Below are 25647 nucleotides of genomic sequence, written 5' to 3'. Positions count from 1 at the left end.
TAAAAGCTGCAAAACCTCGTGTTTTTCACGTACTGTATCGCGACTATCTTTTGAGCTCTGGCAACTGTGTAGTATTCAAACATGAACTCAACAGCTTTTCAACTACAGTTCTTTTAACGATTAAAGGCCATTGACATCCTTACATGAAGGTGCTCCTTCTTCAAATATGGCCTTTTTATTTATTTTCTTTTTTTTAATTGCTGAAACTATTGCTACAATCTTTCTACCTCTGGCAACAACCAGTGTTTTCTACAGCACTTCACATCTGACTTTGTGCGAGAAGTGGGTTACGCCCTGAACCAGTCAGCAGCCAATCACAGGGTACATACACACAAACAACCATTCACAGTCACATTCACACCTATGGACAATTTAGAGTCTTTAATTGTCCATCCATCCATTTTCTATACCACTTGTGGGGTCTCAGGTGAGATTCAAACCAAGATCCTCAGAACTGTGAGAAGACATGCTAACCAATCAGTAATCAAAGCCCAGTCTTCAGTTGATCCAAGCCAGTGGCACCTGGTCAAGGGCCTATCTCACTGGCGTAGACATCGCCGAGACCACCATGGTTGATTAGTCATGGCGACTCCGGGACTTGAGAGACCAAAATATTGCTTGCACTCTCACCAGGGTGATGTCTGGGAAACGTTTCCAGACAACATGACAACCGAGACAGCCCTCTAAATAGCAAAACGCTTTAATGTCCTTGAAATCCAAAATAGTGGGGTGATCGTTCTGATATTTTCAGAGGTAGAAGAGGGTATAGGTAGAGATGTCCACATACATTTTGGTGACAATTGATTGCAGTTTTGTGACATTAAGCGACGTTAACCTTTTTCTTTATATAAGCGTATAGTAAGATGCTTTAATGTCTATACAATCCAGAATATCGGGGCAATCTTTCGGATACTTTCAGAGGTTGAAGTGGGCATAATAGAGATGTCCGTATGAATTTTGGTGACAATTACCCACAATTTTTAGGTGATGTTAGCAAACAGAGATTCTTTTTATGTCTGGCGGCATCCCAGTAGCTAACATTGTTGCTAGCTAACTATTATGGTGATCTGGTGTCGTGCTCACTTTGTAAAGACGTGTGTGTGTGTGTGTCTGTGTTGATCCTTCTCCCATTTTTACTGCTCTTTTTTAAGGTAATTGCAAAACACTGTAAATACTGAAAGACTACGTTATACAGTACTAAGTAGTAGTAGTAATGTCTTTCTCTGTTCAGTGTGAAACAGTATAGCAGATGCTATTGATAGCGGTTGACTGACTCGACTCTAAACCGGTGAGAAGGGTGGCAGTGCGGGTTCAATCGGGAATGGGTAGACTGTGCAGAACACTTTTGAAAACTCCACGAGCTGCCACTGGATCTAATATGCATTTTGGGGGGAGGTGGGAGGAACCTTGAGTACCGTTAGAAAATCCATGCAAGCACGGGTACGACAGCCGAAATCCACAGAGGAAAGCCGGAGCTGCGCTTCGTACCCAGAACCACACCAAATGTGGGGCAGACGAGCTTACCACTGGAGTCAAATGATTTTACAAACATAAGATATGAAATATTTCATGGTTTGGTTGATTTACAACCAAAGTTTCGTTCCTATGGTCGTGTTTCGCTGGGTTCAGTATAAAAAGCAAAGGCACATAAAGTCCCTAACTGCTGTTATACCTCTGATGCAGCATGCATTTTGCAGGATCTATGTGTTAAAAAGGCTCAGTCGTGCTGCCAGCTGTAACTGTCACTCAAACACCATGCAAGACAGAGAAGGGGGCAACATTCCTGTACAGTGACAGATACTCGACAACAAAGTCACCATTTTGGACTTACTGAAGCTCCCAGCATGCATTTGGATGTTGAGATCCGCTGTCAACGGCAGTATAATGCAGCAGACACAAAGAGATGCTGCATGAATCCTGTGAGCCTCCATCACCATAAAGACAAAGAATATGGCAAAATCCATAGTGTGCTTTATTACGATGCGGTAAATCCGCAGACATTTGCTTTGTTTTCCAATTTTATGGATCCAGACGAGCATGAAACTTGTCATGTGCGACAACGGCATCTGTTTCTAGCGCTTATGTTATTTAAATGCCTTTCATGGCCTCCTTGAGAGCGCCGTTGCTTTATATCTTAGTTTGATTTTGTGTCTCACTGATGTGTAATCATCGTCATCACTCATCCACGGTACTGGACACTTGGTCACAATGTTTCAATAAAAGAGTAAAACGGGAGGTGTGGGTCAGCGTGCTCTGACTCCGGTTAATTATGGGGGGACCCACAGGAGCTCAGTTACATCATTTATTGGGGATCCTTTGCTTGTCTCTATTTTAAAGCCTGAGACAAGAGGTCATTCAGGGAACAGAGCTTGACAAGGAGATCTAAAAGAACATGAGCTCTCAAGTGTAAAAAAGCCTGCTCACCGCTATACAAACAAATTCTACCAAGCAATTAACGAGTGCTTTGGCCCTTAAAGGATTAGGTTCTCATAGTGAATGACTGCAAATAATGAGAAAGGACAACTGAAAGTCATTCCTAGAATATTTTTAAGGGCTTGAAACACTGAAATTACCATATTTTATTGTGATGGTATCTTCGGTTCTATCCCAGTGTCGAAGTCGAGCCTTCTTTTACCATTTTTTATAGGATATATCACAACTATCTTTCTAACAATGGAAACAAAGAAAATGTATGCATATCCATAGCATTAAAATTTAAGTCAATCGCATGACTGAAGACCAATGACCTCGCTATGCAAAGGCTGGCAGAATTTTTCCTTTTTACTTTTTTTTTGTAGGATGCATCACAAAAAGATGACTGAATCTTTTTCACTCTAGCAATAAAAAAGTGTTACCCCAACTATTTTTTCCTTTTTCCATTTTTATTTTGATTAATTATTTTTTTTTTGTAGGATGCATCACAATTACTGAATCTTTTTAACTCTAATAATAAAAAAGTGTTCCCCCAACTTTACTCATTAAGAGGCATATCCTACCGTGAACTTAAGTTAGAAAAGGTGTGCAGCGCCACGCTTCTCTGGCTGCGCAAATTCTCCCATGCACTTAAGTATGCCATACTGTATATGCAGCCTCGTGCCACCTATGTACTCTTGATTGGGGCAACCCTGGAATGTGGGTATTCCCTCTCAAATCGGGACGTGCGCGTATTCTGCCGTCCACTTAAGCACCTGTCCTCCTCTGCACTCTGGAGGATGTAGTAAGTACAGTGTCCTGTGAAGGTAAAACAGCACATGGCACTTGAAGTTTGGAGGCAGTAATATATATATACACCATGCTACGTGACAGACTCCCAGAAAGTTCCATCCATGCATTTTCTGAGCCGCTTCTCCTCACTACGGTCGCGGGCATGCTGGAGCCTATCCCAGCTATCATCGGGCAAGGAGGCTGGCTACACCCTGAACTGGTCGCCAGCCAATCGCAGGGCACACATAAACAAACAACCATTCGCACTCACATTCACACCTACGGGCAATTTAGAGTTGTCAATTAACCTATCACGCATGTTTTTGGGATGTGGGAGGAAACTGAAGTGCCCAGAAAAAACCCACGCAGGTACGGGGAGAACATGCAAACTCCACACAGGCGGGGCCGGGGATTGAACCCCGCTCCTCAGAACTGTGAGGCAGACGCTCTAACCAGTCAGTCACCGTGCCCCCAGAAAGTTTTCAAATATATTCAAACTGCCAGTGTCACAAAGTTTTCTTCTTTTTTTACCATCAACATTCACTGAAAGGTTATTTATTACAAAAGTAAATGTGTAGGTGGCTTGAACGACTGAAAACCAATGATTCAATGCAATGGCTGTCACATGTTGATGCCTTTATATGTATTCTCTTATCCCATCCCGGGGGTGGGGGAGACTCCAGTGATGCATCCGACGCGAATGAAACAGCTTTTAATGATTCTTTCAAGTAAATGACACACGCGCCCCCACTTCTCCCTTGCATTGTGGAGCGGAGAGCGGTGTCACAAACAGCACTGCAGGTGCATGGTACATGTCATTGCACTGGGCAGAGGAGGGGTGGCAGTTACCCACAATTATACAGCATGCACACTAAAAGTTGAGAGGAGAGAGGGAAACGAGAGAATTGAGACTACATGGGTAAACTCACGAACAAATGTAAGGAATATTATAGTTAAGAAAATGAGTGACAGCAGGAAAAGAAGAAAAATATGGACACATTTTGATTTCATTGACATTTCAACGGCAGAGTGTCTGCAAGAAAAACATCTCTGGTGTCTCCACAAATAACCTACACAGGTATATGAGGACTGTCCACCCATCAGTGCAATGGGAAGAAAAAAGACCCACATACATTAATGAATGTGCCAGTATTTTTGTGAAACTGTTGCTGGAGGCTGCAATAAACATATATAAATAAATAAAAACATTACATGTTTTTTTTTTTTTTGCTTTTACATTAGTAATTCATTTTGCCAAAGTTCAATATTCCCAAGAATTAAACGTTAATTGGTCTTAATAAGGATGCACTTCAATTATTATGCTCTAATATCATTACGTCAGCAGCATTAAAAAATATATCAACAATGCTATCGTTTATCATGATATTTTTGGGGACAATATATCATCCTAAACAAATATTTTATAGTGACAGGCCAAGGTCAGATTTTCAGTAGAAATAGCTATGGAGGATGAAATGAAAGGAACGATTGGCAACTTCTTTGACAAGAATATCACGTTAATGGCAGGTTGTTTCAAAGCAAAGAAAGATCCCTTGCTCAAACAGAAATTGTCAACATTGTAAAGAGATAACTAGAAATTATTTTGTTGCGTAAGTGGAATAAATAAGCATAGTTCCTAAACCTTTGTTTGACTAGATTATTTTGAATGCGCTTTATCAAACACCACAGCCCACCACCGCAAGTAAATTCTCAACCTAGGGGAAACACTGAACCTGGCCTTCTAATTCTGATTTTGTTGCCCCAAAATGAATTGCTTTACTACTTTGTTAAATGACCGAAGGCCGGTGACATTATAACCAGTGAAGGCTGTCATGATTTGAAGCCTTCAAATGGGGCCTTCTCGTCCCATTTTTGTAACATGCATTGCCAGTGTCGGCCTCATGGAGGGTCATTTGTGGGTAGCCAGTTTGGAAGGGCTTCGGTTCAATGGATCCTCCACTCGGCAAAATGCTAAGTGATTCACTTTAGAGAATGGTCTTTCTGTCTTTTCCTTTTTTTAATCACCGGTGGTCTCATTATTGGTAACATTTTGGTAGGGAAGGAAACGTGTGGGCGCTAGAGAGGAATAACTTTTGCCCTGAAACTCTTCATTTATATTTCAAACCTTTGGAACTTTTGACACTTTTCCTGGTCTCCTGGTTTCCTGGTTTGAACTGAATTACAGAGCTGACACCAGTGATTAACATATGACAGACGGCTCATGAATGGGTCCAACATGGCTCCAATGGGCACTAAGCACTCTGAGCAAACTCGCCATGTGACTTTTTGCTGTGTGAAAGGAGCTTTTAGCCTGGAGAACAAGAAGAAAGGGGAATAAGACATTGAAGGGAAAATAATGGGGTGAAGCAGACTGAGTAATTTCCTCTCAAATAATACACTTAAATTGCGCTATTAGCCGTGCGCAAAGCTGTAATCATATAGTGTGCTACATTACCATTTGTATGATAATCAAACTAAAATTGTCCCTTGACTCTCAAATCATCCAAAGGCAGCTTGAGCATGCGACCCCCCGAACAGACTGTCAAAGGATTGCTGCTGTTTCCTTTTAATATCAATGCATGGTATTAACCTCTGCGATTGGCTGGCGACCGGTTCAGGGCGTACCCCGCCTCCCGCCCGGAGATAGCTGGGATAGGCTCCAGCAGCCCGTGACCCTACTGAGGATAAGCGGTAAAGAAAATGGATGGATGGATGGTATTAACCTCGTCGCTCAAATTTAAGAATGGGGCTGTCAAACTCATTGTTGTTGCGGGCCACTTTGTAGTCATGGTTCCCTCAGAGGACCATTATGACTGTGAACCCATTTAAATGTATGACTGCCTCATACTATTACAGATACACTAAAAAGTTGTGGATAACTAGAAATCAGAAGCCAGTAAAAAAATGTTTGTTCAACTATGATTCAATTTATTACAAAAGGGGGAAAGGTCGCAAAAAATACTTCCAATATCTCAACATTATTAAAAGTGAAAACAATTTTAAATTTTGGTATATAAGTCAATGCATATGATTTGCTTTTGCGAGCCACATTTAAATTTGCCACGGGCCAGATCTGGCCCCCGATCCTTGAGTTTGATTGCTGTGGTCTAGACAATGAAAGAGTGTGTAAATTACGCATTTTCACTATTAGCGGCAGGGCACAGTCCCTACACTGTACTTCCTTGACACCAATTGCTACTTTCTTATTATCCAGGGCTTTGGAGCTACCTTGTGGCATCTTAGAGTATTATTGTGAGACCACAAACGCTGCAAATAGCTGAGGTTAGGTTCAACAACAAAATAATAACACCAATAGTTGAATTTTGTGAAGAGCGCACTGTGAATATGCCAATCTTAACTCCAATAAATAACAAAGAGATGAATTATGTCACTTCCTTTTTTGTGTAACAGGAAGTTCAACACTGTACCATCTACAAAACAGCCGTTATGGGCATTCAATTTCTAAAGTTCCAATGATTTTTTTTTTCAACATTCCCTAACACTATTTTTGTTATTGTTAATTAATAACAATTAATGAATACAGTGAAGTAATGTCAACTCTGTCTTGAAGTATTAAGACTTGCAATCTTCATTGTTGTCTCCATTCCTAATCAGCTTTAAGATCATTCACGCTTAACAACATCAGTATGTTAGTGACTTTTTGTTTTACACAAAAATAGCATATGTTTTCATGAACCCACACAGATGTTGCTCCCCTGTCTTTCGAAAGAGGTGTACAGAACTACCGAGGCACATAATCCCAAGCAGCGGGTGGTGTTCCAAAAAGAGCCCACCAAAGTCCACTACATCTGAGTGCAAGATAGGTAAAGTAATTTTTAACAGTAAATCATCAAAATATAAAACAAAACAAAAACAATGCCTTCAACTATAAATGTCTAGCATCTAATGGGAATTTCTCATACCATTAATGAAGAGGTAATTCCAAAAAAAACAACAAAACTCTCTGGATGAGATCATGTGATCATCAGATATTAATGACCAAACCAAAACATTTTTGATGTCTACATTGTCACAAGACCTTGTGAGACCTCATTTCATTCAGTATTAAATGATTAACTTGTTAAGTGAGGAGAACGAGAGGAGTCAGTTTTGACAATCTTTTTGTGAACAAAAGACCTTGATTTAGATCTTTTTTTTTTTTTTTAATTTGTCCTGTTCGGCTGCTAGGTCAAGCATAAAAGAAGATCTGTATCCCTTTTATGGTTTGGTCACGTCCAGAGGAGAAATAGTGAGTATATTGGTAGAAGGATGATGAGGAAGGCGCTGCCAGGCAAGAGAGCTAGAGGAAGACCAAAGAGAAGGTTGATGAATGTAGTGAGGGAAGACGTGAAGGCAGTTGGTGTTAGAGATGAGGATGCAGGAGATAGGCTTACATGGAAAAGGATGACGCGCTGTGGCGACCCCTGAAGGGACAAGCCGAAAGGAAAAAAAGAAGAAGAGTTGATCATTCGAACAGAACAAGGTTTCAAGGGGAGTGAGAAAAGAAGACAACAAAAGACAAAGCACTAACTGTAAACAAGATGAGGAAAGTAAATCATTATATTCTGTACCTAGAACAATGACACTTTAGATATGAGTGTTGTATGGGGAAGTAGTGCTACACCCTGTGAGGGAAGGACAGGACAAGATAGGACAGGACAATGATAGGACGGGAAGCATCCAGGACAAGGGTCGTGAACCCGACTGTACAACTGAAGTGTGGTGGGAGTGGTTATGTAAATTATAAAAACACCTATAGGATCAGAGTGTGAGTGAGGGGATACCCAAGCAATTTGCATTTATTTATAGCAATGAGTGAGTGGCCCCACACCCAGTGAAAAAAGATTCAGAACTTTTGTTTCTGGTGTTTTGCAGCATTTGAGAACCTACTTGTGCTGTTTGATTTGATTTGATGTGTATATTTATTTTAAACATGAAAACCAAAACACAACATTCAACATTAAACAATGTAATGCTTAACACCAGTTTTCCACGTTTTATAAGGAGTGGAGCATTTTTTGACAACAAGGACCATAGAGAAAAGATGTAGACTGCTGATGTAGACTGCTACATTAGTTTTACTGGTTACCTGCCATATGCTTGTTATTAACAGTGTTCTATTTCTATCTGGTAATCGTCATATAACTTCTGATTACATTCTATGAATCCCCCTCATGGTCTAGTAGGTAGGATTTAGTCCTATTACTGCTGTATCCTGGGTTCATTTACTTGTCAGGGACCTTTTTTTTTTTAATTCAAAAAATAAAATAACAAATGTTTTGGGGCAGCAGTAGCTCATCTGTAAGGACTTTGCGCTTTGTAGTCGACATGTCAAGGGTCATGGGTTTGCGTACCGCTGCAAAAAAAAAAAAAAAAAAAAAATGTAAAAGTGGAAACTACCGTTATTTCTCGTGTATAATGCGCATTTTTTCCTCAAAAAATCAAAAAGTCAATCGTCCGCATTATACATAGGTATAGGCGAAAATGGAAAACACTTTCACATTTTATAAATGTATGCCGCCATCTAGAAGTTATGAAAAAGGTGTACAGTTTCATTCTAGTATTCCACCGCCACCTAGAGGTTATGAGAAAGGTATAACCTACACTTTAATTCCAATATGACACGGGGTACATATGACTGCATATATGTACAGTTGTGCTCATAGGTTTACATGCCCTGTCAGAATTTGTGGACAATGTATTTATTTATTTATTTTTAAACATGACTGATGACTGAACAACAATCATCATTAATTTCCTCATAGTTATGTTTTGTTTAATGACAATGCTTTTCTGAAATGCTTGACCGTTTAATCTAAATAAAATGTAATGTTTCACCTGGTCCTTCATGTTTCTTTAAAGAATTGTACACGTCTTATAAATTCTGCCTGGTTTATCAAACATATGAGCACAATTGTATGTTTTCTCATTCACTACATAAAAGTAGGGTTGTGAAGTACATAAAACGAAAGTATTACGTGTTCAAATAAAGTGCTCAACTTCAGAATAATCCTTTGAAAAAACTAACAAAATACAGATACTTCATGTTTTGATCATATGGGTAGAAGCGAAATCGTGCATTGTAAAAATGCAATATACATAAGTAGAAGGGTTTCCCAGAATGTTGAGGTCAACTTAGCTGGAGCGTATTATACATGGGTGTGCATTACACACAAGAAATTACGGTAGTTGTTGAGGCTAGTCTGCATGCTGGCTACTGTCAAGGCACCCTTGAGTAAGGCACACCACGCTCCAGCTCAAATGATGACTTCAACTCTGCAGGTTCTATTCTACAGTAAATGAATGTAGTATCAATATACCAAGATGATTCATCCCAGCAGTTCTTCCCCATAGAGTGTGTGTTTCTAATGTGTGGTGATTTTTGTCAGGGGGCCACATCCACAGCAATGTTTCTGGTCTCTGGTTTCACAGTGATCACTCACACGGAGCTGTCGAATCCTTTGTGGTATTCTCCTCGTCCAATTAATTAGGGCCTTAATTAGCACTTTGAGAGGGATGCAACTTGTATCTGCATGGTGGTGACAGAGCCAAAAGGCTTCATTTCGCAAATGAGGCCAAATTCTTGCCACCGCTGCCTTAATGAGAAGCAAGAAGTATGTCGGTGTCAAAGAACGTTTCGTCTCACTTACAATATGTTGGTAGACACAGCGTTACTAGACACAGCGTTTCTGACACCACAAAATTTGAACATTATACAGTGTTTCCCCAGTTCATCATTCACACCCCCGTTATATCAAAAAAATGTTATGTGGAACTTATCTATCTGTCTGCCATGAAATATGCGGTTTATACCCATTTCTTTTCATGTTTTTTTGTTTTTTTTTTACAATATACTTACTGCAATTCCTTTGCATACGGAAATGGAGTGCTGGTGTAACTAATGCACTTTTCAGCTGTTTATTGGGCGCCAGGAGAACAGTAACACACAATCCATGGAGTAAGTAAGGTTTCTGCTGTCAACCACAGCTCACGCCCCCACACACTCACGCAGACTCACCGACATCACACGCCACCCGACCAGGTCTCGCTTCTTAAAGGTACATGCACGTTTAACACACAGCTACTGTACTACAATATGTACTGTACAGTATTTTCTGTACATGTTATGCTTGTCATTTGTATGTGGGAGGGGTAAAACTGTAACAAATGTTTTAGTTTTTTTATCTTGTCCCTCTATACTGTATTGCTGATTTTCACCGATACCGGGTGGTTCTGGAAAATAACCCCCACGATGAACAGAAGTTGACGACTTGCTTTCACTGGGCTCCTGTAACCCCTTTTAGACTTTCTGTAAAAGCTGTCATTTTCGGACTTTTTAAGGTGTTCTGTCTTTTGGCAATGATAGAACGGGGGTACAAAGTCTGTCAGGCAATATTCCACCTTCAGAGGTAGTATCAGAGCAGCAACAGAGGTAGGAATGTCACTTTCACACTTCTCCCATCCTGGTGTGTTAAAAGCAATGCTGTGTGAAAGCACCTGCAGTACCAGCAATATCCCTCCTTTGCTGGGTTCTGTGGAAAAGGTTAAGCTGCTTATGCAATTTTGCATTATGTCAAAGTTCTGAAAGAAAAATTTGAATAATCAGCGTTCACTGAGATATAAAAGTACGGCTACAACTTGCGAGTGGCAATTTGTCGGCTGCATCATGGCCTGCGCCTGAACGATTCATCTTGGCATGGTGAACGGAAGTGGTGTCCTCCCGCCCGCATCCAACAGATGTTGTAAATCCACTGCAACTCGGACAGACAGGTGCCCTCTGGCCACTTTTTTTTATTTCTTCTTTTGTCTGATGCCTTAGTAATGGCACATTTCCTTTCCTGGAACGCTGAGGGAATGAAGCGGCATGCCGTCCAGCTTCTATCATCTCCCCATTACAAGGTTATTCAGTTGAGAGTCATTGACCACTCACCTCAGAGGGGGGATTTGAACCATTATGTGGAGGACCGGCGTAAGTGTTTGCAGATGCAAACGGTAAATTAATGCACAACGGCAGGAACCCATGCTGATTGTCAATTTAAGGCAGTGGTGTGCAAAGTCTGGCAAGGGGGACATTTGTGACTTATTCTTTCTTGCTTATTCCAAAAAATATATAAAAAGTTCAAATGTTGAATATCATACTGACATTATTAGCTAAAGAGGTACCCCGACTTACGGGTGACGCAACTTCGAAGTTTTTTGTAATATGAGCTATTGCTGGGAAAAAAACAAATTCTGTCTTAAGTTGGGGGCAAAAATTGTAGTTATGAATGCTAAATGTTGGCAGCAAACTTCACAAGCAGCAGAAAGTGAACATCCTTCCATCCATTTTATTTACCGCTTCTCCTCACTCGGGTCGTGGGCTGCTGGAGCCTATCCCAGCTATCTCCGGGCGGGAGGCGGGCTACACCATGACCTGGTCGCCAGCCAATCACAGGGCACATACAAACAAACAACCATTCGCACTCACATTCACACCTACGGGCAATTTAGAGTCTTCAATTAACCTACCATGCATGTATTTGGGATGTGGGAGGAAACCGGAGTGCCCGGCGAAAACCCATCCAGGCACGGGGAGAACATGCAAACTCCACACAGGTGGGGCTGGGATTTGAACCCTGGTCCACAGAACTGCGAGGCAGATGTGCTAACCAGTCACCCACCGTGCCAGAAAGTGAACAATTCTTTAAAAAAAAGAGTGCTTGCTTCAAGCTGTTTATTGCCTTTCCCAGTTTAAGTTTGTGCAAAACCCAATAGATGTTGCAGTAGAACAACTAATATTACTGCAGCCTACTGAGTCATTTAGTTGTAAAACTCTTCATGTATTATGTCCGTCTGTAGCAGCTTTTTCTTGAAATCTATTAGAAATCATATATTGACCGACATATGTTGACTATTAGAACTCAAATATTGACCTACATTGGATTGATTTTAGTGTGATCAATAAATAAATGAAAGATGAAAAAATATACAAGTAGCCCCAGCATCTTTCACTTTTGCAGAATGTGGCTGTTGGTGCAAACAAAGTTTCGTTTTTTACCCATTTTTTTGCCATGGTTTGGAATACTTTAAAAAACTACTGTTTAACTAAATGGGGCAGCGCGGTTGATGACTGGTTGGCACATCTGCCTGGCACATCTGCCTCACAGTTCTGAGGTCCTGCGTTCAAATATGGCCTCCCCTGTGTAGAGTTCGCATGTTCTCCCCATGCCTGCGTGGATTTTCCCCGGGTACTCCTGTTTCCTCCCATATCCCAAAAACATGCATGGTAGGTTGATGGGCTCCAGCAGGCCCGTGACTCTAGCCAGTATGAGCGGTATGGAAAATGGATGGTTGGAAAACTAGATGGGAAGAAAGTTTATCTGGCTAATTTTATCTGTCAGTGCCTTTTGAATATAACCCAGTGAGTCTATGTATTGTTATAGCAATCATCGACGACATCTGGTGTTATGTAATAAATTAGGTGCTGGACAGAGACAGTTGCTTTTAACAACAAGGAAGGAGAAGTGGGTACCAGGTCCTAAACTTAATACCCATGCAGAATACATTCATTCGCATCCAGCTTGTTACAGCTCTGATACTGCTTCAGATGGTGGAAAATTTTTGTGGGTATTACTTTGTCCCTCCATTGTGTGTCAGTGTCGATCAGAGGGAAGGCAGGCTTTTTCGGGCAGTGTAAACGGGTTAGATATTCAGATTTGTCATCTTAGAGCTCAATGATTAAAACTCGGACCCACTTGATAATAATCAAGTCATTCAGAGCACAGCAGAAGATGCATTTGTCAAAAGATTTAACACCGCTTTTAACACAGCTGTCAAATAAAGAAAATAATAATGTTTCCATTCCAAGAACGGTAACTGGATTGGACTCACTGTGCTCAACAAAAGAAAATGGTTGCCTCACAACCAGCTGGATTCACTTTGTGTAACAATGATTCGGCCAAGCACCAGAGTGAGGCTCAGACCCAGAAAGATTCAATCAACAATCGTTCTCAGGTGCTCACCTCGGGACCATTTGTTTCTGCAATCATAAAAGAATGAGCCGAGAGACAACTTTTGAGAGGAAGAGGCTCTGGCACAAAGAGGAAGAGGACTGAAAATGCATCGTGGAGCAAGATGCACCGGAAAACAACCCAGACAACGGATTTCCGATTCACGTCAGGGCCAAAATTATTGACCATGTTACAGGGGTAGACTGGGGGTATAGTGGCCTGGGAATCATGGACAGACCGGCACAGTTCATGTGCGCCGTGGGGAGCCAGCCAGCCACCAACACCAATTTCATGTAACCTGATGATTGAAAAAAAAAAAAAATGAATTTGACGCTCTTTTGGACCGTAATTCATGGAGTCGTGAATAACCTCAAAAACCTAAAACTAAAAATATAAACAAAAATGAAAGGAACATCTACCATCTGCACACCCAAGAGAATTAAGTCGTAAGATGTGAGCACACACCTGAAATGCAACTTAAAACGATGAGCTGCAATCACAGAACAAAAGTGTGAAGATGCATAAAAGCAAACCATTTATGAAAGGCCTGGGAAAACCCTCTCAGCGCGCTCAGTTGCTTCTTAAGGCTCTTAAGGACTGTGGCTGTCCCGTGCGTAGTTTGCCTTTATACTCGAGCGCAACCCACGCGCGCTGTTTTGAAAGTGTGCTGCAGTTCTCTTCCGAGTCGGGGATGTCGCTACAGCTGGTATTGGCTAGGACACCACAGGGTGGAGTTTCCTCTGCATTTTGTTTTGCCATTTCCGGTAGCCGTTTTTATTTTCCTTACAGTAACAAGGAACAAAGCAACAGCAATGGCGACCGCGACAGAACAAATGGACCTAGATGACCTGATGATACGTTTAATTATGCTGCAAAATCGATTGAGAAGGCGGTGACGTCGATGGTATGTAGAACCAATGGGCACGCTGGTACGTCATCACAGCATGTGACTAAAACGGACCAATCACGAGAAATTGGTTCCACGCGCAGCAACTATTTTTGTCGGGGGCGGGGCAAGCTACGCAGACGATCTGGGCGGGGCAATTCGTCGGTCACGTGATTCAATGCGGGCGTTGTCAGCCGCGCGACCGCGGGAGTAGAAAGAGGCCTTTATTCTCTTTCTCGCTGTTTACTGGTTGTCTTGCACTGACTGACAGTCAAGGTTCATTCACTCACTTTCTCCCATTGAGAATTCCCCCCTTTTACTGATCCCAGGAGAGATGCAAGGTACATCCAACCAGCATGCCACGACACGATATAAAGTACTCACCATTGTGCTGCTTTTACTTGGAGGAAGTTGATTTTGAAGTGGTTTATATATAAAGTACGCCCCACTGTGCTGCTTTTAAATGGAGGAGGCCGAGTTGAAGTGGTGTATGTAGATTAGTGCTTCTAAAATGTTTCACACAAAGTACCACCTCGAAAAAATACTTGGATCACCAAGTACCACCAGAATGACCAACATTAAAATATAGTAGTGTCAGTGTTTCTCAACAACAATCCGTAAACTTTTCCGGAATTAGCATAGCAACAAGTGCATAAATGGTTACAATAAAGCTCAAAGGACAGCAGGGAAAGTTTTCTGTTTGCCAACAAAAATGACCCAGGCCACTGGATTCTCGAAAGCAGCCAGTTTATAAGCGACTCGGAGAGAATGGACAGACAGACAGACAGACAGACAGATAGATAGATAGATAGATAGATAGATAGATAGATAGATAGATAGATAGATAGATAGATAGATAGATAGATAGATAGATAGATAGATTTGTCTTACAGTATTTGTTGACAGCACAAAACTAGGGGAGGAATTTACATTAAAATAGTTTTTTTTTTAAAAAGCAAAAGAACAAAGCAAATCACAGTTGTTCAAATGTCACGCAAAAAAGGCAGTTGAAACTCTGGAATTTGTCCCTGGTAATATTAGACTCATTCCAAATTCTAAATCAGCTCTTCATTTCAGAACGTATGCTTTGCATTGTTAGGATGCAGTGTTTCTTTTTCCTGTCAGGTTGCATCACATGGAATTGAGTCAAGACAAATGACCTGTCAGGGTTCATGAGCTTCTGGTCATGCGGCTATTTCCTGCATTTCCCGTTTCTCCAACACAACATTAACTCAATTTATTTTACGCAAATAGGCATTTCTAGACATTCCTTTTGATTGCGGCCACACGTGGCTTTCACTTATTTGATTAACAGAAGAGCTCCTCCTGGGCACAAGAGACGGCAAATTAATTTCTGGTGAAAAATTGTTTGTAGCTGCGCTAGTGTATGTTCCGGCTTGGGAACACTGATAAGGAACAATTGCATTAGCTCAGCTGAAGCCCAGTGGTATTTACTTGTCTGTGCATGTAAACTTACACTGCCACTTCAATATACTGTATTTGGAGGCCGTAATTACTTTTTAATGAAATAACATTAATAATTCAGCATGTACACATCAAATAGTGCTGTAGCTGGCTCCATTCATCCTGACTGTCATAAAATCTGTGGAATGAAACAAGGCAGCTGCGTCCAGCACCGGGCAAACGTTCAGCTGAGAAGCTTTGAGATTGGCTCATGTTGAATATGTTTGGATTGTTTACACCTTGGTCTCATGTTGCACAACACTCTTTGACATAGCTCTGATAACGTATAGAGGGCCATCATGCAGTATGAGGCTAATGTTTATGGAAGATTGAAATTTGAGTGCTTGGGAAGGATGAGGCTATAAAAATCAGGATGTACATTCACCAAGGGAATGGTAAAGGTGATGAATATAAGAAGCTGTAACGGTCCCTCACAATTCTAAACTGACTGCTTTATGGAACTGATTTAAACAATCAAGAACCTTACTGATTTGAAAAAACATCCCGAGGTAGCTTAGGTCCACTGCCAAATGAGTCCATATTGCATCTCCTTACACCCTAAAGCCGTGCAGTTTGTGGTATAAAGAAGACCAATATGACATCAGCTATGGAAAGCTACATCCATCTGGTTCCACCTCCTGGCAGTCATATTCATCTCAGTACAAGACCGGCAGTAAAACAGGAGTTCAGAATATTCAGCGGGAGGAGCAACAATTGATTGTTTTTCCAATCGTCGATGAGGGAGACTTTTCATTTGATTTGCCGTGATCAGGTTTCAAATGGATGGGCGCACTTTTCAACCTCCTCTTTAATGGTGAAAGACAATTGATTTTGAATGAGACAGTTTGTTAATAGGCAGTATAGTGAAATAGTGATTAGGGTTTTCTCCAGGTACTCCGGTTTCCTCCCACATCCCCAAACTTGGTTCTTAGGTTGATTGAAGACTTTAAACAACTGGTTCTCAACAGTTGTCACCCTGGGACACACATGTTCCTATTGTTGTAAAGTTCCAACCCACTTTTATTGAAGTAAAGAACTAAAAAAAAAAAAAAAAAAAACTTTTTGGGGTTTAAAAGCAGCCTCTTTTTAACATGTACAGTATGTTATATTTTTAAACGCGTTTTCAAAGTTTGACATACCACCAAAAGCATATTGCTAGCCATGATGCCCGCTCGCCAGAGGCTGAGCTGCACTGTATTTGTTTATGGAGTCAACTAACGACGAGAGCACAAGTTAGAAACATTTCCTGTCAATTACCTAATATGTTGCATGTGGGAACTTGATACACCTATGTACTGTACAGAAAAAAATGTGAATATGAATACATGCAATTTTTTTTACCAGCTGTCCGCGACCCACTTGTTGAGATTCACTACTTTAAACTACTTGTTTGTCTATGTGTCTTGCGAATGACTGGCTGTACCCCGCTTCACCCGAAACCAGTTGGGATAGGCTGCAGTTAGCTTCGACCCTCATGAGGACAAGTGGTAAAAATAATTTAATGGATGGGTGTAGAAAATTGATAGATGTATATAAATCATCAACGTAATCGATAATATTTCCAGTAGTTACACTGTTTCTGTTTGGTAAATGACAATCCTTTTATCCGTTTATGATATGGTTATTAACGGCAACTTAACAAAGAAGGGATAGAAGTTGGCATCGTAATGTTAAAATTTCACTGTAGGGAAATGTTTGCAACAAGGTTTTTTTCGAAAAACATCCTTGTGAAAAAAAAAAAAAAAAATGAGTGGCCAAAAGTAGGTCTTAGCGTGCAATGAAAATTCTCATTTCACACTCAGCTAACCTGGGGGAGGGAGAGTGTCCTTGGATCTTTTGTCAGACCCCCCTCAAGAATTCCCTTCCATCTATCATCGTGAAAATCCACTTAGATGTAACAGTGTCCAGGAAAGAAGTGGAGCTCTGGCTTCCTGTGCAATGGGGTTAGGCTTGCTTGTCTGGAACACTTTTGAGTCCGAAGAATCCGAGATAATGAGCCTTTGTTTCCCTCGATTTCACAAAATGATTTTTGTTTTGCCATCTTGTCTCTGAGCTTCGTAATCAAGAGCAATGTTTGCAGCAGCTTATGTAATTGGTTTGAGTGATAATACCCCTACTTGTGATACTGTACATTTCCATAAAGATATGATACAGAGCAAAATAGAGGCAGGTTGTTCTTGATACTGATAACAGTACCGATATACACTTGATGATTAAGCATGTTGAGTAAATGAAGACACAGTTATTATTGTGGTTGTTTGCAGGGGTTTAGAAACTGTCGAAAATGTTTGGCTTGGCTTCATTCGCGACATGAGAGGATAAAGATATTACAATCAGATTTCAGTTTTTATGTCACTTGATTGAAATATAATTATCACAATTGAAAATACGAATACAGTTTAATTTAAAATATTTCCAAATTATTTTTAAAGTAGTGATAGGCGTTAACACACATTTCCTTACAGATATGATACCAGGTAAAGTAGTTGCTGATACCGCTAATATCGATAGTGATACAAGAATGAAAACATTATCCAGGATAGCGATGATTGAGGATAACTTAAGAGACAGATTGAGGAAGTACCACCAGGGGAAGTCTGACACTGGATCCTGCATTTTACTAACACCGTCGATAGCACATGCTCATCGAGATGGTCCTGAAACCAAACACTGTCGCCACACCACCTTTTTAGACAATAATACTAAATAAAATGGAATGTCGGGAAGGTATAAAAAAGTAACGTTAAAGAGTTATCCGGCCACAGCAATTACAGGGCACGTCTGTCAGTCTTTGTGCATGTAAAACGGTATCAATTCACTTGCGTGTATCCGCAGACACACACCCCTAGGACTCTTTCACTGAGTGTGGGGTCACGCACTTACTGCGACAAATAACTAATGAATATGCAAATCGCTTGTGTAACCCCTCACTTATACTCTCGTACTATAGACTTTTATAATTCACATAATTAATGCCACCACACTTCAGTCGTACAGTCGGGGTCACGACCCTTGTCCTGCATGCTTCTTCTCCTGTCCTTGTCCTGTTCTATCTTGTCCTGTCCTTCCCTCACAGGGTGTCGCACTACAGCTCCATGCAACACTCATATTTAATGTTTCATTGTTGTAGATAATGCAATGATTTACTTCTCTCATCCTGTTTACAATTAGTGCTTTGTTCTGTTCGACTGATCAAGTCTGATTATCAATAAACCTCAATTATAACACCACAGCGGAAGCTTAAATACTCCACTGTGACACAGTAAAACTGTTCCGGCATAAAAGGGATACTGATTTTCCATTCTGCTTGACCTAACAGCCGAACAGGACAGAAAATGTTATTAATTAAAAAATTAAAAAAGTTATCCGCTGAGGACATTTGACCTCCATCGCTAACTAAAACACCGCCAACTACCAAAGCACTTAAGAAAGACTATGGAAGGAAATAAATGTGACAATATACTCACAGAAGTGAGGAAACACCTCACATTTTTTGTAAACATTTTAGTCTATCTTTTCAGAGACAACACTGAAGCATTGCCAATTTGCTAAAATATAAAGTAGTCAGTGTAAAACTTGGACTGCACACTGACTGTATTGTGCACTCAAAATAACTCACCACACTTACAATATTGTTCAAATTGCTGGCAACAAAAGTGAGTACACCCCTAAATGAAAATGTCCCAATTGGGCCCAGCGATCTAGACATTATTAGCTGTGTGTTGAGTTATTTTGAGGGATCAGTGATTTTATACTGTATATATTTTATACTCTATACGCTGAATGCTTTTCATTGCAACTAGTGTCATTTTTCATCAGTGTTGTCCCATAAAAAATGATAATATGTTTACAAAAATGTGAGGAGTGTAGTCACTTTTGTGAGATACTGTTCCTTGTACATCCCTGTCATTTATTGGTCATTTTCTTCAAACACATTCAATCAATATGAAAGAAATGACAGTAATAATCATGATGTGACATGCTTCGCACCGATGAGCCTCACTCTTGCTCCCAACTTTTTATGTTGTGATTGAAATCACTACCTAGGCACACGATTATGCGAGGCATTGAATAATGGCACCGTGAAAGGTCAGAGCAGCGAAACGGACATCAAGAGAATACGTCTCCACTGCAGACTTTGCAGCCTTAATAATTGAATACTTTTTAAAGGCTCTGACTGGAGAAGCGAGCCAGTCCACAAGAGGAGAAGTAGAAGAGCCTTTCTGTCTCGAAAGCTTTTAACAACACTGTCGCACAACAAGTGAGTGAATGTTACTAAGCTACTGTATATTGATAGATGGAATGCAAATACTGTATCCTTGATAGAGCTTTAGTTCCTGCCCGTGAGACGTACATAAGGCCCTTGTTGTCTAATAATGAGACATGTTAAAAGTTTCATAAAGACAAGGTACCATAACGACTGATCTACACAGTTTATGCCCTGTTGGTTCCAATTCTACAATTTGTTAAAGAGAACAAGGGCACTTGTTAATTCCTTGTATACACGTACAGTAGGTGCAGACGAGTCTGCCAAATTGGCTGCATGCACGAAAATCCGAATATGCCGGCATTTGCGACCCGTCAGAGACACGCCATCTACGAAACTGGAACTCAGTGTGTCAAATTTGGGTCCACCAGTGAGAAAAAAACTGTTGTGCCACAAAACTACTTTCAGCTCCCCACAAATCACATCTTGCACAAGTGTATTAGTTGTTATACTGTTTAACTCCTGGCTGAGAAAATGTTTTATGTAGCTAAATAGTGATGACAGGGGATATAAGAGCTTAAAAATAACACATAAAATGGACGTTTACTATCCTGTTGAGCAACTATGATGCCACCTGCCTCAGGCGTAATTCATGACAAATGCCTTGCAGGAGGTCAAGCCAATATGCTCGCTAATGGCATGCTCTGCAGCACTTATGTATCACCATTAAAGACACAGATCACATCCCCTAATGTCAAAGCCATGAAGTAAAAAAATAGAGTTTGGGTTAGGCTAGGGGCTGAGGATCGACTAGAGACTCACATGGAGAAACAGTAAACTTTACAACGTGGTGCATAAAAATGCCTATAGAAATGAGGAAAATTATAGTCACCTTATTGTGGTGGAGGGGTTTCTGTGTCCCAAAGATCCTAGGAGCTAAGTTGTCTGGGGCTTTATTCCCCTGGCAGGGTCACCCATGGCAAACAGATCCTAGGTGAGGGACCAGACAAAGCACAGCTCCAGAAATCTCTGTGATGTTAAAGAATTCAGGAGGACTTTTTCCCTTGCCCGGACGCAGGTCACCGGGGCCCCCCTCTGGAGCCAGGCCTGGAGGTGGGGCTCGAAGTCGAGCGCCTGGTGGCCGGGCCTTCACGCACGGGGCCCGGCCAGGCACAGCCCGAAAGGGTAACGTGGGTCCCCCTTCCCATGGGCTCACCACCTGTGGGAGGGGCCATAGGGGTCAGGTGCAGTGACAGCTGGGCGGTGGCCGAAGGCAGGGACCTTGGTGATCCGATCCCGGGAGCCGAAGCTGGCTCCCGGGACGTGGAATGTCAACTCTCCGGCAGGGAAGGAGCCCGGGCTTGTGTGTGAGGTCGAGAAGTTCTGACTAGATATAGTCTGGCTCGCCTCCACACACAGCTTGGGCTCTGGTACCAGTCCTCTTGAGGGGTTGGACTCTCTTGCACTCTGGAGTTGCCCACGGTGAGAGGCGCCGAGCAGGTGTGGGTATACTTATTCCCTCCCGGCTCACCGCCTGTACGTTGGGGTTCACCCCAGGACGAGAGGGTAGCCTCCCTCCGCCTTCAGGTGGGGGGACGGGTCCTGACTGTTGTTTGTGCATATGCACCAAACAGCGGTTCAGAGTACCCACCCTTTTCTGAGTCCTTGGAGGGGGAGCTGGAGAGCGCTCCCACTATCGGCCTTTTTGGCCTGTGGGACTTATGAGGCAGCTGATGGGTACCGGCTGACCAAGCGGAATGCATATTTTAGTAGTCGCTGAGGTGCCTATCTCTTGTGTAAACAGGAATAGATTTGATTACATTTAAAATAAAACAGCTATGTCATCCGCTATCCAAAAGTAGAGCTACGCTGTGTTCATTTATGGATTACATGTGTGGATAGAGTGCAAGGATGTTACACAGCTTGCCAGTTTCCAATATGTTCTGTGTAAGAACCTTATATAATTTCCTCTGCATTTGATCATTGTCATTTTATGAGAGATAACTGGTTTCAAACAGAAGTCAAGGAAAAATTATGGCAAGCTACTGAAAGGCTCTCATAAATACTTGTCAAATGAACATAAACACTTCTCAAATGCTCATTAGAAACTAGTCAAATACTCTCATAAGCATGAGTGAAAGTCTTGCTCTCATAGGCACTACTCAAACACTCTCATAAACATTAGTCATATACGTTCATGTGAGCATGTCACTGGCATTCACGCATTCATGTCACTGACACTCACGCACGCGTCAATCACATTTACGCACACGTCACTGGAATTCACGCGTTCATGTTAATCATGCTCATGCATACATCGATTAGGCTCACACACGAATAGTGTGAATTAATCTTTAATTAGGTAGTTCAATTCCAAAAGTGAAACTCATACTATAGAGATGCACTGCACACACAGAGTGAAGAATTTCACATTTAAAATATATATGTATCATATTGATGATTATAGCACATGAAAAAAACAAATTCCCCATATTAAGAAACTAAAATATAATGTCAAAAGAAAGTTAATTAATTCAAGAAATAAAATGGACATAAACGCGTGAATGCCAGTGACGTGTGCATGAATGTGATTGACGTGTGCGTGAGCATCAGTGTCATGAATAAGTGAATGGAAGTGACTTGCTCGCGTGAACGCATTCGACTAATGTTTATCAGATCATTTGAGTAGTGTTTATGAGAGCTAGACTTTCACCCGTGCGTATGAAAGTATTTGACTAGTGTTTATAAGAGGATTTGACGAGTGTTTATGAGAGTGTTTAAGTAGTGTTAATGAGAGCAAGACTTTCAGTCGTGCATATGAGAGTGTTTGTCTCGTGTTTATGAGCGCATTTATCTCGTCTTTATGAGAGCCTTTCGATAGTTTGTGTGTGTGAAAGCATTTGAATAGTAAGTGTGAGAGGTAATCTTGAATAAGGTCCCTAACGGCCCCTCATAAATAACGTTCTAGATTCTATTTTTGTATTGTATTGTATTGTATTGTATTGTGTTCTATTCTATTCTATTCTATTCCGCTCTGCTGATAATATATTCTATTGCTTTTTTGTTTGTTATTTCTTTGTTATTTTTAAATAATACATTTCAGACGGAAGTGGACATAAAGGTGTGCAGTATGACTTTGAAGTTTATAGCCACCATATCAATTTGACACAATGAAATAATGCAAAAAGAATAAATATGGAAGGATACAGATTGCATTGCAAAAGAGTCAACATTGCCGCTGTAAGCACGGCTGGCTCTTTATTGACAATTACAGTCATACAAAAGTGAGATAATAGGCCCATACAAATGTTTTGACAGATTCAACTGGCTATGTGGATGATTGCATAGCTTTACACAGAGCCTGCACTTCTCTAGGTTTTTTTTTTAAAACCATAATTACTTTTGACTTTCTGTTCTCTTTCCATTTCAGGGATGTGGTTTAGCTAAAGGTTAATTGTAGACAAGTAATCAGTGATCAATTCCACAAAATTCTCAATGGTTAACTATTTTACTAATCAGTCGATATTATTGTCAATATTTTCGAATGGAGGCGGCACGGTGGATGACTGGTTAGAGCGTCTGCCTCACAGTTCTGAGGACCGGGGTTCAATCCCCGGCCCCGCCTGTGTGGAGTTTGCATGTTCTCCCTCCGTGCCTGCGTGGGTTTTCTCCGGGCACTCCGGTTTCCTCCCACAAACCAAAAACATGCATGGTAGGTTAATTGACAACTCTAAATTGCCCGTCGGTGTGAATGCGAGTGCGAATGGTGTTTGTTTGTATGTGCCCTGCGATTGGCTGTCAACCGGTTCAGGCTGTACTCCGCCTCCTGCCCGATGATAGCTGGGATGGGCTCCAGCACTCCCGCGACCCTAGTGAGGAGAAGCGGCTCAGAAAATGGATGCATTGATGGATTTTCGAATGGAATGCTGAGAATTCAATATTCAAACCATTTGGAACACAACTGCCACCTTTCGCTAGCTTTGGAACTTCTTGATGGGAATCGGTTGTGAAGTGTCTACTTTTTGCTAATTCACTTGGGATCTCCAGGGAACTCCATATCTAGCCTAAAATAATTCAGACACTCTACGTGACTGTGCTTAATTCCGTATAATTTACAGTTTCTCTGTGGACTTGTCAATGCGTGCGCCGGCGCACATTTCATGATGTTATCATGATGTTATCACGGCGATAACATCAAAGCTCGCCTCGCAGACCACTTGCCAGGGGATCTGGTTCATTTTCATAACAGCCACGGCAACAGTAATGCAGCTTTCCCTCCGTCCTGCACGATGCAGGAGTTGACCCTTCACTTGATCAATGTCTGTACTTCAGGACCTCCCACAGTTGGAGTTCCAGTCAACTTGAATGCCGAATTAACTTTGATTTATGACGTTTTGGGGATTTAGTCTTTGCTCTGCTAATCGCTTTGTCAGATAAACTAATCATTGTCAAGGAATATGTCTCAATGAGGTAAGAGGTATTCATGAATCCGCAGATTTGATATTAGGCAGAATGGGTTCAGTGCATGCCCTGTGATTGGTTGGCAACCCGTCCAGGGTGTACCATGCCTTTCGCCCAAAAGTAGCTGAGATAAGCTTCAGCTTACCCACAGCATTTTTAGGGCAAGTGCTATCAAAAATGATGGATAGATGGATGGGTGGATGGATGAATGGATGGGCTTCAATGCATCTTTATACTGTGTCCTTACTAAATTGATGGGGAAAAAAATGCAAAATGTTTATGATTACAGTATGTATTCTGCACTTTTGTGGGGTAAATGGGCTTTTGACCTCTCTGAGGTTTTTACAATGTCACAGTGGGGCAACACATGGCACACTACCTCAGGTTGTCCACCCTCGCAAGAGCGGCTTATTTTAACAAACACATGCACGTGTGGCTTGCCATTTAATTATTTATTGCATGTACGACATGGACACACTTAAAAGAAATGAGACACAACACTATATGGACTGTTGCCTCACCCTAAAAAAAAAAAAAAAATCAATAGTTCTTCTTTCAATTACATGGAGAGCAGGTGTCACTTTAAAGCTGCATGGGGATTTTTTTTTTTACCGGAATAAACAGCTCAGCAAAGCATAAATAATGACCACTGTGTAATAACAATAAAACAGTGGGAGTCGATCGAAGCACTTGCGTATCAGAATACAGCAGTTTTAAATAAAAAGTACAAAGAAAGACAGACATAGAGACAAATAAAGAGATATAAATGACTAAATGATGGTAAATATAATACATTTAGGTATCTTTTTAGCGCAGTATTCATTCAACCCGCCTTACAGCTATTAAGTAATTTTAGTGACTCCAATCCACTTACCGTAAATTGTGAGATGGAGCAGATAAAGTCCCCACAGGGCCATCTCTCTGCTCTCTTGTTGTTGTTGTTTTTCCTTTGGGATAATAAACGCGTGGGAACTTTCACCTTGAGCCGTGGAGTTAGGTGAAGATATGTGGGTATCCAGACACAAGCATGATGATGATATTGTTTTTTGCTGCTAGGGAACTGCGACGTAATCTCTCCGAAGCTGTCAAACGTTGTTCCGTCGCCTTTTAAGGTGGCACGATCGTTCCCATCAGTTGATCTGAGGCTGCGGTCGCTCCGTTGCGCATTTGGGAGTCGCGCGTAATAATGATGAGTGGAAGTTCCACCGCACGCCTTCCCGTCCACAGTGGGTGTTTGCGTGTGCTTGTGAGAGAGAGAGAGAGAGAGAGAGAGAGAGAGAGAGAGAGAGAGAGAGAACTGGCTGCAATATTAGGTAGACCTGCAGCTACATTTTTCTACTGGACTACTACTCTTGTAATTATAAAAGATTGTAATATAATAAATAACCCCGGCCCCGCCTGTGTGGAGTTTGCATGTTCTCCCCGTGCCTGCGTGG

The 25647-nt window shown here is 41.4% G+C and overlaps 1 protein-coding gene across 1 annotated transcript in view; it reads right to left on the bottom strand.

Moving 5' to 3' along the window:
- gfra4b (GDNF family receptor alpha 4b) overlaps positions 1 to 25377 on the bottom strand; it is a 47004-nt gene extending 21627 nt beyond the window's left edge. The window contains exon 1 of the mRNA XM_061685921.1: positions 25086 to 25377. Within this exon, the coding sequence (XP_061541905.1) occupies positions 25086 to 25128 (43 nt within the window). The 5' untranslated portion in view covers positions 25129 to 25377. The remainder of the gene's footprint in view (positions 1 to 25085) is intronic.
- Between the last annotated feature and the right edge of the window lie 270 nt (positions 25378 to 25647).

The sequence above is a fragment of the Phycodurus eques genome, chromosome 9 (genome assembly GCF_024500275.1).
Source record: "Phycodurus eques isolate BA_2022a chromosome 9, UOR_Pequ_1.1, whole genome shotgun sequence".
Classification (NCBI taxonomy): domain Eukaryota; kingdom Metazoa; phylum Chordata; class Actinopteri; order Syngnathiformes; family Syngnathidae; genus Phycodurus; species Phycodurus eques.
This window is presented reverse-complemented; position numbering and strand designations above follow the sequence as displayed.